This window comes from Boeremia exigua (assembly GCF_020726555.1).
Source record: "Boeremia exigua strain MPI-SDFR-AT-0100 chromosome Unknown C7974scaffold_7, whole genome shotgun sequence".
NCBI lineage: Eukaryota > Fungi > Ascomycota > Dothideomycetes > Pleosporales > Didymellaceae > Boeremia > Boeremia exigua.
The window spans coordinates 1341363-1353920 of NW_025763524.1; the positions used below are offsets into that span (position 1 = coordinate 1341363).

At 54.4% G+C, this 12558-nt stretch overlaps 5 protein-coding genes across 5 annotated transcripts; 4 read left to right on the forward strand and 1 right to left on the reverse strand.

Moving 5' to 3' along the window:
• Positions 1-14: 14 nt before the first annotated feature.
• Positions 15-905, reverse strand: C7974DRAFT_312693 (uncharacterized protein; the record flags this gene model as incomplete). The annotated part of the gene is made up of 2 exons (XM_046138376.1): positions 15-334; positions 419-905. The coding sequence occupies 2 exons, from the start codon at positions 903-905 to the stop codon at positions 15-17; spliced, it is 807 nt and encodes a 268-aa protein (XP_045996380.1).
• Positions 906-1694: 789 nt separating this feature from the next.
• C7974DRAFT_203426 (Alpha/beta hydrolase family-domain-containing protein) lies at positions 1695-3605 on the forward strand. The gene is made up of 3 exons (XM_046136824.1): positions 1695-2953; positions 3049-3281; positions 3336-3605. The coding sequence occupies exons 1-3, from the start codon at positions 1951-1953 to the stop codon at positions 3429-3431; spliced, it is 1332 nt and encodes a 443-aa protein (XP_045996381.1). The 5' UTR covers positions 1695-1950; the 3' UTR covers positions 3432-3605.
• A 131-nt stretch (positions 3606-3736) lies between these two features.
• On the forward strand, positions 3737-4997 carry C7974DRAFT_396369 (uncharacterized protein). The gene has a single exon (XM_046142069.1). The coding sequence runs from the start codon at positions 3862-3864 to the stop codon at positions 4786-4788; it is 927 nt and encodes a 308-aa protein (XP_045996382.1). The 5' UTR covers positions 3737-3861; the 3' UTR covers positions 4789-4997.
• A 77-nt stretch (positions 4998-5074) lies between these two features.
• C7974DRAFT_434634 (uncharacterized protein) lies at positions 5075-9486 on the forward strand (the record flags this gene model as incomplete). The annotated part of the gene is made up of 6 exons (XM_046145002.1): positions 5075-5192; positions 5275-7912; positions 7949-8112; positions 8161-8208; positions 8255-8728; positions 8873-9486. The coding sequence occupies 6 exons, from the start codon at positions 5075-5077 to the stop codon at positions 9484-9486; spliced, it is 4056 nt and encodes a 1351-aa protein (XP_045996383.1).
• Positions 9487-10610: 1124 nt separating this feature from the next.
• On the forward strand, positions 10611-12505 carry C7974DRAFT_203528 (uncharacterized protein). Its single transcript, XM_046136825.1, has 2 exons — positions 10611-10925; positions 11013-12505. The coding sequence occupies exons 1-2, from the start codon at positions 10758-10760 to the stop codon at positions 12357-12359; spliced, it is 1515 nt and encodes a 504-aa protein (XP_045996384.1). The 5' UTR covers positions 10611-10757; the 3' UTR covers positions 12360-12505.
• Positions 12506-12558: the final 53 nt, after the last annotated feature.

The following is a 12558-nucleotide window of genomic DNA, read 5'->3' on the forward strand; positions in this document are numbered from 1 at the left end:
CCGTTTGGCGTATCCTACACTTCTCCCATTGGCGCTCCGAAATTCATTGGCACCGTTTTTTTGAGAATGACCCCGTCGACAGGCTGAACATCCGAGGAACGTGAGTCTGCTGATCCCTGGCGGCTGGGCAGTCGGTGAACGTCTGCGGTGCCATCGACCCGCGCTTGTTCCCGAGCAACCCTCTCGAGCTCCTCATCCAGTGCGCTGAGTAAGATAGTATCTTGGCTTCCGTCGCCTGGATTTGCCGCGAGACTAAGCGGTCCGGTCAGTCCGACGTCTCTCTGTGGTGTCGTTGACTGGCTCTCCGTTTCCATCTGTGGCTCCGTGTCGGCATCTTCGCTAGGATCCTGCTCGACGATCAATTCGTGTGTGGGCAATGACGGGAGCATATCTGGCGCCATTGGATGCAGGTGGCGACCGGGTGGCTGTCTCATCTCTTGCAACGGCGACCCCGCGTACAAGGGCGTATGCCCAGCAAATCGCCTATTGGCCTCAGGTACCGGTGATAAAGGAAGGGCGGACGGTGGTGGTGACATTGGTGCCTGATTATCGAGTGGGCTTGGCGCGATTGCTGGCAGATCTGGTGCCGGCAGATTGAGGTAAGGCACAAAGTCGTCAGGGCGATTTTGGCGCCTGGCGAGTAGCGGTGATGTCGACATGGCAGGCACTTCTCCTTGTGACGAATTGTTCGACTGTGGTGGCGTGTGTGGCTGCCCTCGTTGTTCTGCTGGCGATATTGTCGGCAGGTCGGCAACACACTGCTCCTTGTTTGTTAGTGGTTCAGCTGGCGGTGTGCTGGTATCAGGAATTGGAGCAGGAGCAAAGAGGGCCTCGGGACGAACAATGTTCTTCTGCATCAATCCCGCCCACTCTGTCTGCGAAGAAGCATCGACGTATTTCGACATGGTAGATCGCGGAATACTGCAAGCGGTTAGCCGCTGACGCAAGAACTCGTCAAGAAGGACAAAGGACCGACCTAGCGGAGGCTTGGTCCGATGCCGAGTAGTGTCAGGTTCGGTCTGAGATGTCGCGTAGTGCTGGTTGATCGTGTGAGGTGTCAAAGCGAACGGCGATGGATGATACGGTTTTGAATAAGACTGTGGGGGTGGAGAATGTCTAGAAATGCTGGCATTGTTGTCGTGTCAAAACGCGCGATCTGCAGCAGGGGTCCATGCGGTGGAAAGGAAGGAAGAGCGACCTGCATCACCAAACACGTCATCTGGCAGGAACAACCGCGTACCTGAGCCGAGCCACCGTTTCGCAGCTCCGACTGACGGCCACGACAGCGGGAGCCATGCACCTCGCAGATAGGGCGTTTTATCTCGCGCCAAATGCATCTGCCGTTGAAATCTGGTTGACACGGGTCCCGTTCAAGCCACAGAGCGGTTCTGTGGATCTGCATGTCATCATGCGAGAGGTGACCGTTCCTTGGCCATGATGACCCCTCACGGCATAGAGCGCAGCGAGATGATGACCCTGCGCCTTTGGCAAGTCAACACATTCTTCGTTATCAACCGATCACCAAGAACGGAGGCATCGCTTCTTTCGAGATAGCAACCTATTCACGGCGTAGAGACGGTCCGAGAAGTCGTCAGAACGTCTTGGAATCCTTCCCGTCTTGCCCGTCAGAAGGAGGGGCATGACCAAGTTTTGCAACCACCAGGGCCTTTCAGATATTTGAAGTAAACCCAGAAATCCAACAGCGTTCGACTGTCAGCTTTTGCCTAACAACTGCTAAATTGTTGGATTTGATCCCTTGCATCTGTCGCAGATTGCATCTATCAGACCCGGAAGGCTGGGAACACATGCGAACCATCGAATTAGGACTCTGTAACGACCAAGGCACGAGGTGAGCTTCTTCGGCAACCTGTAAGGCCGTTTACGTTTCGCTGCCTGTCGTTGGTTCTCGGATTCGAAGGCCGGTTTCACATCAGCAAAGTCGCCGCCAGCATGGTTCACTTGTTCCATAGGTCTAAAAACCATACCAAACAACCGGAACCGAAGTATGTACTGGAGCCAACACTAACACCAGTACAAGAGAAGTCTGTGCATGATGACCACGATCCAGTCACATCGCCCGAACGTGTTGTTCACGATGCCACAAGAAGATCAAACCCTGGAAACCCTATGCTAGGTAGCATGCCTCCGTCCGAAGAGACGTTCCAGGGATTTCCAGAGCCAGAAATCTCCGCCATCCCACTCGAGGGCAAGCATGGAGCAAAGGTTCACTACACATACTACCCAGCATCTTCTGCTTCAAAGTTGGGACACAACAATCCTTTCGCACAGTCGCTAATCGTCTTCTTAAATGGTCTGATGCTACCAAGAAGCTCTTGGGACCCAAGTATTCAAGCTTTCCTGGAGAAACGAGTGACCGCAGGTCTTCCATATCCTGCTCTGTTGAGTTACGATCGATATGGACAGGGCGATTCGGACCGTGACCCCAATGACCAAGAGCCTCCTCCCTGTCATGGGCACGATGCAATGTCTGCAGTCCGGGATCTCAGGCAATTCACCCTTCAGATTTGGAAGGAGCATTTGGAAAGAGCAAGTCCAAACCAGGTTCCTACTCTTGTCTTCGTCTGCAACAGCATTGGATGCGCCATCGCCAGACTATTCGCTCAAACATATCCTGGGACTGTGATCGGCATGTTGTTCCTCGACAGTATCATGGCGAATACAGATATGTCCAAGATGTGGCCAGATCCGGACGCCCCTGGTTTCGACCCACACTCCCTACCCGCCGACGTGACGGCAGACGAAGTAAGAGAAACGAGAGAAAATTATAAGAAGATGTTTCACCCTGATGTTCCCAACATGGAGGGCCTGTCGCGGCGAAATCTGGCCGCATTACTACCAGAAGCTGATGGGCCTGTTTTGGAAGGCTGGGGCGGCTCTGGGCCATACCTGACAGTCGTGGGTCACGACTGGGAAACCTTCGCTGAGCAGTCCTGTACGTACATCTCCCCCTCTTTTTTGAATTTATTAAGCAGACCAGCGCACAATGCATGTAACGGTCCGAACATGAAGCTGACTTTCCCAACCAAGATCAAGGTTCCCTCCATACACCAAAGGTCTTGACAATGACCTACGCGAATCCAGCCTGGCAGAAGTATAATTCAGCTCTCACGCACATCACCGATGACGGCAAGGCCATTGGTCCGCTCATAGCTTTAAATTGTGGGCACTTTATTCAGAAAGACAGCCCGAGATTTGTCAGCGAGGAGCTGACATCATTACTTGACCGAGTGGTGAATCGGGTTGAGCAAGTCAGCGAACGAGTGAGTCTTAATCGCGATGATAATTTTCCGAACATGCATTAATTTGATATGCAGACACCCGAGCTCAGGAGAGAAATGATTCGTCATAGCACAGACTACGGCTTTCACAGGCGGAACTCGACCGATTTTCTGTATGGAGGCGAGATGTGATTCGTGCGGACGATGCATCGTTGCACATGACTGGCGCTTGTATAGTGGAGACGCAAATATTGTATACCAGCTACAACGTAACGTGCAAATGTTCATGAGATTGTTAGTCAATGAAATGTATCTTTCGTTGGTTGGGGGGTCTTAAGCCAATCTCCAGCTATGTCTCACGTGAAGTGGAAGATTGTGTAAACTTCTCCGTCCTTCCAGTGTCGCTAAGTATGCTCAATTTAGCTTTCGAGAAATATGACAAATGGTTCGCAGACAGTCGTTCAGCCGCACTTAGTGTTAGCGTGGCGTCCGAGCTTCCCCGGACTATCAGCACCAAACATTCTTTGCGATGCGCCAACATACATAGTCTACGCTCCCACTCTCCAAACGAGACCAAAATTGCAACCTACCCTAAACTATTCTTCTCATTCATACTACAATCATGGCAGACGCACCGGTCATAAAGTTCAAGAAGCGAGGGGCAAAGGCTGCTCCTCGTAAGATCGCACCGCCACCACCACGCTCAGACTCGGACGATTTCTCGTCAGGCTCGGAAGCAGAGGGCGAAGACGGGCGCGTTGTCAAGCGTCGCAAAACCAACAGCAGTGCTCTGAAAGCATCGACTGCTGATCATAAGCCCAACACAGCAGCCCTTGAGGGTACGACACAATACGAGGCCAACCGCTCCGCAACGATAGAAGCTAGCAACGATGCAACGAAACAATCAAACTGGTTTGAAGGCGAAGACGAATTGAGCTCAAAGAATCTCCTCGGTAGCACACGCACAAAGCCCAATACGTTCATCGAGAAGAACCCCGACGCGCCCACTCGACAAGTTGGCCCCCAGAAATCTTCATCGAACGTGCGAACCATCACAGTAACCGACTACACACCTGATGTCTGCAAGGACTATAAGCAAACAGGGTTCTGCGGATTTGGCGACAACTGCAAGTTCCTGCACGCTCGAGAGGACTACGCTGCAGGCTGGAAACTAGATCGCGAGTGGGAAATGTCGACAAAGGGCAAGAAACCGGGTGGCACAATCATCGCATCGGCAAACCGTGATGCGCAGGCGAAAGAAGAAGACGGAGTAGATCTGGCGCTGCTGGAGAAGATTCCATTCGCATGCATCATATGCAAGAAGCCTTACACAACCCCTATTATCACGAAGTGCGGGCATTACTTCTGCGAGGCATGCGCGCTCAAGCGGTATAGGAAAGACCCGACATGTGCAGCATGTAGCGCGAAGACATATGGCGTATTCAATGGCGCCAAGAACCTGCAAAGATTGCTGGAGAAGAAGCAAAAATGGGAGGACAAGAAGAAGGCCGAGGCTGAGGCGGAGGAGAAAGAAAACGAAGATTCATAGAAAGATTCTCTGTCTTTGTTAGACTTCAGAGCTGTCTTAGACCGAATTATGTGATACCCATTTGTCAACGTTGTTACTGTGTTTCAGAAGTCGTCGTACAATAACGCGTCCAAGCACAAGGAGGCTAAGGGACGAATGGGAGCTTCCCGTCATCACGAGAACACGCGTTGAAGGTTGACGCTAAGGGTTCCTAGCGCGCGGGGTTTCCAATACTTGTGAAGTTAATTCGTCCCAATTATCCATTCATCCAATTCCATCATTATCTGGGTCATCGATCATCGGCAAGATGGCTGCGATTTGTCGAGCTCGGCTGCTTTCCGATCTCAGCGGACAGACAGCGTGCGACAATGAGGCAACATCTGCTGATGGACGCTTGTGCGCGTTCCACTCTCGTCAATGTCAGGGTAAGCTTGCCTTCGATTGCAATTGAAACTCAGTAGCGAGCAACATGCAGTAACCACTTGATCGGCATCTTACAACTTACAGCTCTTTATCGTGGCTACAAGAAACGCAATGCGGAGTTGGATGCTCTGTCTGACGAACCGCCATCTTACTTCGTGGGCAAGAAAGGCTCCGTAGTGTCCCATGACTACGCAGACGTCGACGATGAAGCAGCACTCAAGACGCTGCATGATCATCTGTTCAAGACCTATCAGCTACTTGATCGAGTGATTCGTGCTCGAAAGCTGCACCATAGCCATTTCTTCGCCATCGATAACGACTACGGCCATCAGAAGTATCTCGACAAGCTTTTGAATGACAAGCAGAACATGGTAAAGGCTCTCGAGAAACTCGGAAAACGCGCAGCTACTGTCATGTATGAGAAGAAGCAGTGGTTTGACTGGATCAAACAGACGCAGGTCAAGGAAGAGAAGGAGGGAGAAACGGAGTCCAAAAAGGTCAAACTCGAGGCATTGCTCTTCCAGCGTCATCAAAAGGAGCTCAAACGTCAGCAGCGGGCAATGAGAGCAAAGGAAGCGCAAAAGCAACAGGAGCAGTACCTTGATGAAACTTACCAGCAGCGTCTGTCAGACATGACCGAGGAAGAGCAGGACGACTGGGATCCTATCAAAGATGTATACGGCTTCGAGCGGGACAACTATGTAGAGCTCATCAAGTATTTCCTCATGTTGAAGGAACATCAGCCTAGCGCTGGAGCCGAGGACCCGTCCGCAGACGCAGGGATGTCCCACGCCGACGAGGCTTCCAGGGCAGCTGCACCCACAAAGGCCCTCTCTAAGAGTGCTAAGAAGAGGGTGAAGAAAGCCAACGCAGAAACGAAGAAGCTGGCCGATCCAACACAGCAAACTGAAGAGGGAAGAGGAGCGAATGTCATCGAGATGGAGACCAGGTCTCAAATGCGGGAACGTCTTCGTACGCCTGTCAAGTTCGAGCGAGCCACGGGCTGGTATGTACAGGGAGATGGCCCGAACGGCTTTGATGCTGACACGCCGCCTATCCCGGAGAACGATGTCGAACAGCTACTGGATGAAGTTGCTGAGATCAAGAACTTTCTCTTCTGTCGACTACTGCTTGCGCAGTCAACCCTGCTTCCAGCTGCACTGAAAGCGGAGAATATTGAGGATTTCATGGGCAAGGAGGAAGTCACGCGTGAGCATCTTCGCGATATCTGCCTAAAACTTGAGCGACCCGTACTGCAAGACGTCCGCGATGCATGCGCTGACTTCATCCGCGAAAGAGATGGCGTGGAGGATCTCGAAGAACCAAAAGAGACGAAGGACGCCGATGATTACGCAAATACGTATAGAACACCAGAAAAGTACAGGCTCAAGATTAATAAGGGCAAGGTACCCGAGAACTTCAAGACGAAGCGTGAGAAGGCCGCAAAGAGAGCCGCGAAGAAGCCAAAGGATCTGTTTCAGGATGAGAATGATGGTGTCCTGAATTTCGGCAGAGTCACTGATGAGAGCCAATACTCTCGCAAGCGAACCCGCATCAAGATTTGTGGACGCTACATGTACAACTACCCTAGCGAGAAGGCACTTACTCGCGGCGGTTGGTTTCATTTCTCCATCATCGCGAAAGACTCCGATCTCTTCGATGCGGTAGAGCTGTGCCGTAACTGGAACGAGTTTTTCGAGCTCAATATCCTCTGCCTATATCACTACTTCCCGGCACCAAAGTGGACTAAATTTGTTGGCGATTTGGCACGCCAGCAGTTGCTTCAGCTTGGGTTCATACCTTACTTCCATGGAGACAAGGCTGAGTCAATGACTAACTACTCTCAGACGGGCAGCCGTGGAATGGCCCGCAGGGCACATCAGCACACTGAGATGAGAAACTTCATATGTGGCCATATCAAGCGTGATGATCCTGTCAGCCGACGCTTTATCCAATACCTGGCAATGGAAACATGGGAGCTGCGTGCACTCGTCCGCGACGCCAAGACGGGCCGGGTCCTGATTTCGCCACCTGAAGATGAGCTCTGGCTGGTCCGTGAAAAGAGTGGTTGGGGCAGAGCCAGCAGAAACGAGTACAACAATGTTGGTGAAGTTGGCCCTAAATTCTTCGAATCCATGGACAAGTCTCGCAAATGGCACTTTGGTTTCGAGGAGTTTTACGATGTGTATATCTGGGACTCCAGCCCTGGTCGCTCCTTCTTTATCTTGCAAAGAAAGATTGAGGAGGTTCTTACCCGCGCCATGAGGGTTCGCGAGCTGAAAGACATGTTCTCTACCGCCGGGCCGATACTCAAGACACTAACGAAGGACCCGGATACTGATCGCATGCGTAGCATCAAACCAGGAGAGAATGTGCAAAGCATATGGGATGGGCTTGATGAGAACGCGCGAGCTTGGTCATGGTCGCCGCAGAGTGGCTTCGACAAAGAGGGCTTCGAGGACAGCTACAAATACACAGAGGCTGACGAGCTCGAAGACGCCATTCTGTTCCCACTCGAAGAGAGTGGGCTGCTGCCTAACGACCTTTATCATTATGTTCCAAACGCCATGGAAATGTTTGAAACAGATCCTATCGACCTGCGTAGGTTCGCTGCAGATCTGGATACCGACGACGAAGTCAGCTCTTCGGAAGGCACAGACCTTGGTGAGGCTGAAGATGATGGTAATCCCGACTGGGAAGACCACAGCGACCCTGAGTCCGAGTACGTTCTGGAAAGCGAGCTTCGGCCTGGAGAAAGTGAAGATGCTGCGAAAGCGATAGAGATTCTGAGCGATCAATTTAGCTCCTCCCTGATGAAAGACCCTGACTACTTCATACCCATACTACGCAACACGACTTCGAAGAGGGCTCAAATGCTGCCACTATCGATCAGGACGAATCCTGAGGAACTCATGGGGGCTTGTCGGTTCGCATTGCGATGCCAACAGGAGTATGAGCACACCTCCGCAGGTATGGAGGCTGATTTCTACCGTCACATTGATCGCCAGAAAAGCAAGGGTAAGTGGATATTTTCATAGAGATGTGTATCCGCTCACGAGTACAGTGTTCAAGCAAAGCTTCCATCTCGGAGATGCAGAGCCCAACGCCCTCTCGCGCTACGTTGAGCACAAGTACATGGTTGATGCAATGGACATGTTCATCATGACTCGGTCCGTCAACCCCGAACCCTTCGAGCTCTGCAAGACGATGCACATGGCCGACATGTTCCGCGAAGAGCGCCGCGTCGTCGATGATGCTTTTACCGCGTACGCTTCCATTGCAGTCTTCTTTGAGGGCGACGCATTCCTGGCATCTGAAATGGGCGAACCATGGCGAGACACCAAACTGCTCAATCAAGAAGAGCGAGCAAGGCATGTTCCTGACCGACGAACTCACATGAGCAATAAGACGCTGCCCAAAGAATTCTGGAAGAGCTGGGACGATCTGCTAAAGAAGAACAAGAGAAAGTCGGGCGACGCTGTCGACGACATCTTCCCTATGGAGTGGCGCAAAGCCTTGCGTCCAATTATCATCAAGCGTAAGTTTGCTATCTCTTCCCAGGCTACGCGCCGTTGTGGGTCCGCAGCACCAAACTGTTGAGCAGACTAGCAAATGCCCTACCCGGCTTCTAGCCTACCCGCTTTGCATTGCTATCTATTCCGGTCGCGCTAACACGATGTAGTCTTTAAGGCCGGTGTGATATGCAGCTCCTACGGTGGTAGTGCTTCTGGCATCGCGACGGCAGCAGCCGAGCCCGGACGCGAGATGGACATGTACATCGACTATCGTGTCGGCGTCCCACTCGCAAAAATTGGCAGTCAACTGCGTGATCCTACGGTCTTTGACCGCGACTACATCATCAAGGAGGTGACCAAGTTCGCGTCAAACAACCCCGGCGCCAAGTTCTCGGCGATGCGGCTGTGGTCCAGCCCGCACTTCTACCCGCTCATGCTGGGCGTCGACAGCAGGCACATGTGCAGCTTCCTCGATGACCGTGGGCGCTGCTGGGAGTGGAAGTTTATACCCAAGGATATGCCGTACAGCGAGTGGAGCGTGCATCAGCAGTTGAGTCTCAGGCTGCAGCCGTTCGAGGTCGTCTGGGGCAAGCAGGTGTGGATTGCGAAGGATCTCATCATCGTGATGGGTAAGAATGAGAAGGAACTCAGACGCTTTAGTGAGGGGGTTACTTGGATAGTGCAGACGAAGCCGTGGAGGCTGGAAGTGGATTTTTGGAGGAGTTTTGTAAATGTTGATGTCGAATTTCTGAAGGGTCTGGATCCGAGGTGGCTATCTTGAGCAGCTTTTAGGAGTCGGGGATCGGATTTGGAGTAACGGTATCTGACGCTGTCTCTATCTATCTTGGATATTCACAAAGTAACACTGTCGTTACCGGAGATACTGTTCCTGAGCACAAGTTGTCACCGGGTCTCCACATGTGCGCGAGTATAGGGTCTAGAACCCTCAGTGCTACCCACAGCGACTGTCAACCTCAGATGTTATCAGGCCACCTTATCGTTGGCTATGTGATAAGCTGGCTTGACTGCAAACAGTATTTCACACAATGACGCACCAGCACAGTCTATTTAGCCTCAGAGGCTCGATATTCCCTCTGAGAGTAAGCGAAAACTCCAAGGGATTTCCAAGACGTCGAATTCGCATGTGATGCATCTGCTTACTTGAATACAACCACGTGAAAGTACTTACACTACGCCGAGTATTTTGGTACCTTTCGGGGTACATTCATGTGAACGGCCTTGGCACCGCAGGCACACGGCTGACTTCCGTCCTGACCGGCGCCGTTGCAGATCCTTGCAGTCTCCCCTCGTGGCCAGACCGGGGCGCCTGCGCGTCCAACCAGCGAGCCTAGGGCGTCACTCCAGCGTCCAGCGGCGTGGTCGCCGTAGCACAGGCAGACACGTGCGTACACAGTGCACAGCAACGTGAGGGACGCGTGGAAGTGCGTGTGGTGCGCTCGCCGGGCAGATCAATGGAGACACTCGCCGGCCGCTTGCTGGCCGGCTGCTGGATCGCGCTTCTGGAACAGTTTGCGCCCCACCACGGCGGTTTAGCGAGCCTGCATGCGGGATGGCGTAAGATGGATACAGACGATTGTGACCGCAACTTGAGCGAGCCCCTCCGCCAGAGAGAAAGGGAAAGTTTTTGCGTGGTCCTGGCCATGTCTACGCTTCGACACTGCTACTGTCGTTTGTTCAGCCGCTCGCTTCCATTCGCTGCATCGCTCGCTGGAGTTCACGTGCATCCCTCGCGGTAGCATCGCCGTGTTCAGCTGCCGCAGACGCCATCCTGTGACTCGGCTCCTCCAATCGATCGCCTGGAGTTCCGCATGCGTCACTTTGCGCCAGGTACGGTCGCCCGCACGTTGCTCGCAGCTGCGCAGCTGCTCGCCATGGAGTTGAGACAACTGACAGGCCGCGTCCAGGCGTCGCAGAGTATATTCCGAATTCATCCACCGTTACTTGAAGTTGCGTCCCGGGTCCTGAGTCGGCTCGGCGCTGGAGACGGAAGCGGCCGGTTCGACGGTTCAGCGGCACATTTCGCACACGTCCATGCACCTTCACGCGACCCCGAGTCTGGCGGCCGAGGTCCCAGGCTTCTCGCAGGAGCAATTGGACCGCCTCGCCCGCAGCGTTGAAGCGCGGCGGCAGCAACTCGAGGAGGACATCAACGCCTACATTGCGCGCAAACAAGCCGACCTGCGCCAGCATGAGAGCGAGGTAGGCCCTTCTGCGCCGCGCGCATTCCTGCGTCCACGCTTCCGGGCACTGGACGACTCTGTCTTTGCAGCGACTAACGCGGCCTAGCTTATAGAGCAGTTGTGCTCCATGGAACGCGCCGCGGACCCTGACGCTGCTTCAAGACGGTCCAGCGCCAGCGCCGCCTCGACAGACGGCACCGCGGACCCTACCAGCCCGCAGCAGCAAGCGTCGCAGCAATCGCAGTCGCCCGCATCGCCCGAGGAGCCCAAGAAGCAGAAGAAGCACGGCCGCGTGCACAAGCGCGAGAAAGAGCTGTATGGCCTAGTCACGCCTGTGTTCCTGCCGCTGCTCGACGCGCGCGAGTCACCGCCCGAGAAGAAACAGAAGCCTGCCACGCCAACGAAGTCCGCCGACGCCAGCAGCACCGCCAGCTCCGCGCAGTTGACGCCCACGAGCGATGCGCCGGACAGTAGAGAGTGCCGCCAGCCACCGAACGCGCCCAAGGACCCGGCCAGCGACATGCCTGGGGAGATGCCCGTCAAGGAGCGGTCCGTCTCTGAACCGGTCAAGAAGTCACGGCGGTCCTCGATCAAGAAGAAGTCGGCCCTGCGCCACAGCAGCACGCCGCGCAACCGCAAGCGCGTCAGCCTCGTCATCGACGACCAGGTCGTGCTGCCGTCGGACATGATCCTCGAGCCGCCCCTCACCAGCCCGGGCAGCGACACCACGTCTGCCACCAACTCGACCGCGAGCCTCGACGAGATGATCGACCCCCGACTCACCTCCGACGCCCCCGTGTACATCGAGCACCACGACGCCGTGCACCACAGCCTGCCGCTGACCATGACCGCGCCCAAGATGACGAGCCCTACCAAAGCCACCGCGCCGCCCTTCTCCACCCCAACGCCCGTCTTGCCCGACGCAGCGAATTCCCCACCCACACCCCCCAGCCTCCGCTCACCCACGACCCCCTTCGCCCCGCCCTCCTACGCAACCCGCTCCTTCCTCGACCCGCCGCCAGAGCGCATGCACATCGAAGACATCCCCACGACCGCTGGCCCCGCCGCAATTTACCCCGAATCCACCGACGAGCTTGTCCCGCACGCCGCCGCCGCCGAGAACTTCCAGACGTACGTCGGCGGCATCTCCGGTAGCGGCGTCGACGACGTCAACCAGGTCGGCAGCGTTGGGTACCCGAGCAGCCTCGGCGCAAGCTATCTCGAGAGCTACATGCAGGGCCGACCGCTGAGCGTGCGCATGACGGCTGCGCAGCGCGAGGGCGACCAGGACGAGCTCAAGCGGCTCAGAGGCTTGGAGGAGCGGCGAAGGGAGAAGGAGGAGAAGGACAAAAAGGAGAGAGAAAGAGCAGAGGACGATGAGTGGGGTGTTGATGTGGCGAGGGGGAGAGATGCGGATGACGATGATTTCATGGGGAGTATGGACGATTTCTGAGGATTTGTGAAAGAGATGAGAGAGATGATCTTGGATTCGCACGATTGTAGTTTTTGAGATATCGGGGATGTCATGTGAGACTTGTATTGCATGCATGCGCAGACGCGTGTGGTGTACTGCGGCGTTTGGGTCGCGTGCGATTAGACTTTGATTAGCTTCGTTGTAGCTGTGTACATAGTAGGATCTGTACGTATGGGCG

What these genes read in the sequence shown, in the direction of transcription:
- C7974DRAFT_203426 (XM_046136824.1), top strand. Translation starts at nt 1,951, where the DNA reads ATGGTTCACTTGTTCCATAGGTCTAAAAACCATACCAAACAACCGGAA. An exon ending in AACCTTCGCTGAGCAGTCCT is followed by an intron (nt 2,954 to 3,048) that starts GTACGTACATCT and finishes TTCCCAACCAAG; the next exon opens with ATCAAGGTTCCCTCCATACA. An exon ending in TTGAGCAAGTCAGCGAACGA is followed by an intron (nt 3,282 to 3,335) that starts GTGAGTCTTAAT and finishes TTTGATATGCAG; the next exon opens with ACACCCGAGCTCAGGAGAGA.
- C7974DRAFT_396369 (XM_046142069.1), top strand. Translation starts at nt 3,862, where the DNA reads ATGGCAGACGCACCGGTCATAAAGTTCAAGAAGCGAGGGGCAAAGGCT.
- C7974DRAFT_203528 (XM_046136825.1), top strand. Translation starts at nt 10,758, where the DNA reads ATGCACCTTCACGCGACCCCGAGTCTGGCGGCCGAGGTCCCAGGCTTC. An exon ending in TGCGCCAGCATGAGAGCGAG is followed by an intron (nt 10,926 to 11,012) that starts GTAGGCCCTTCT and finishes AACGCGGCCTAG; the next exon opens with CTTATAGAGCAGTTGTGCTC.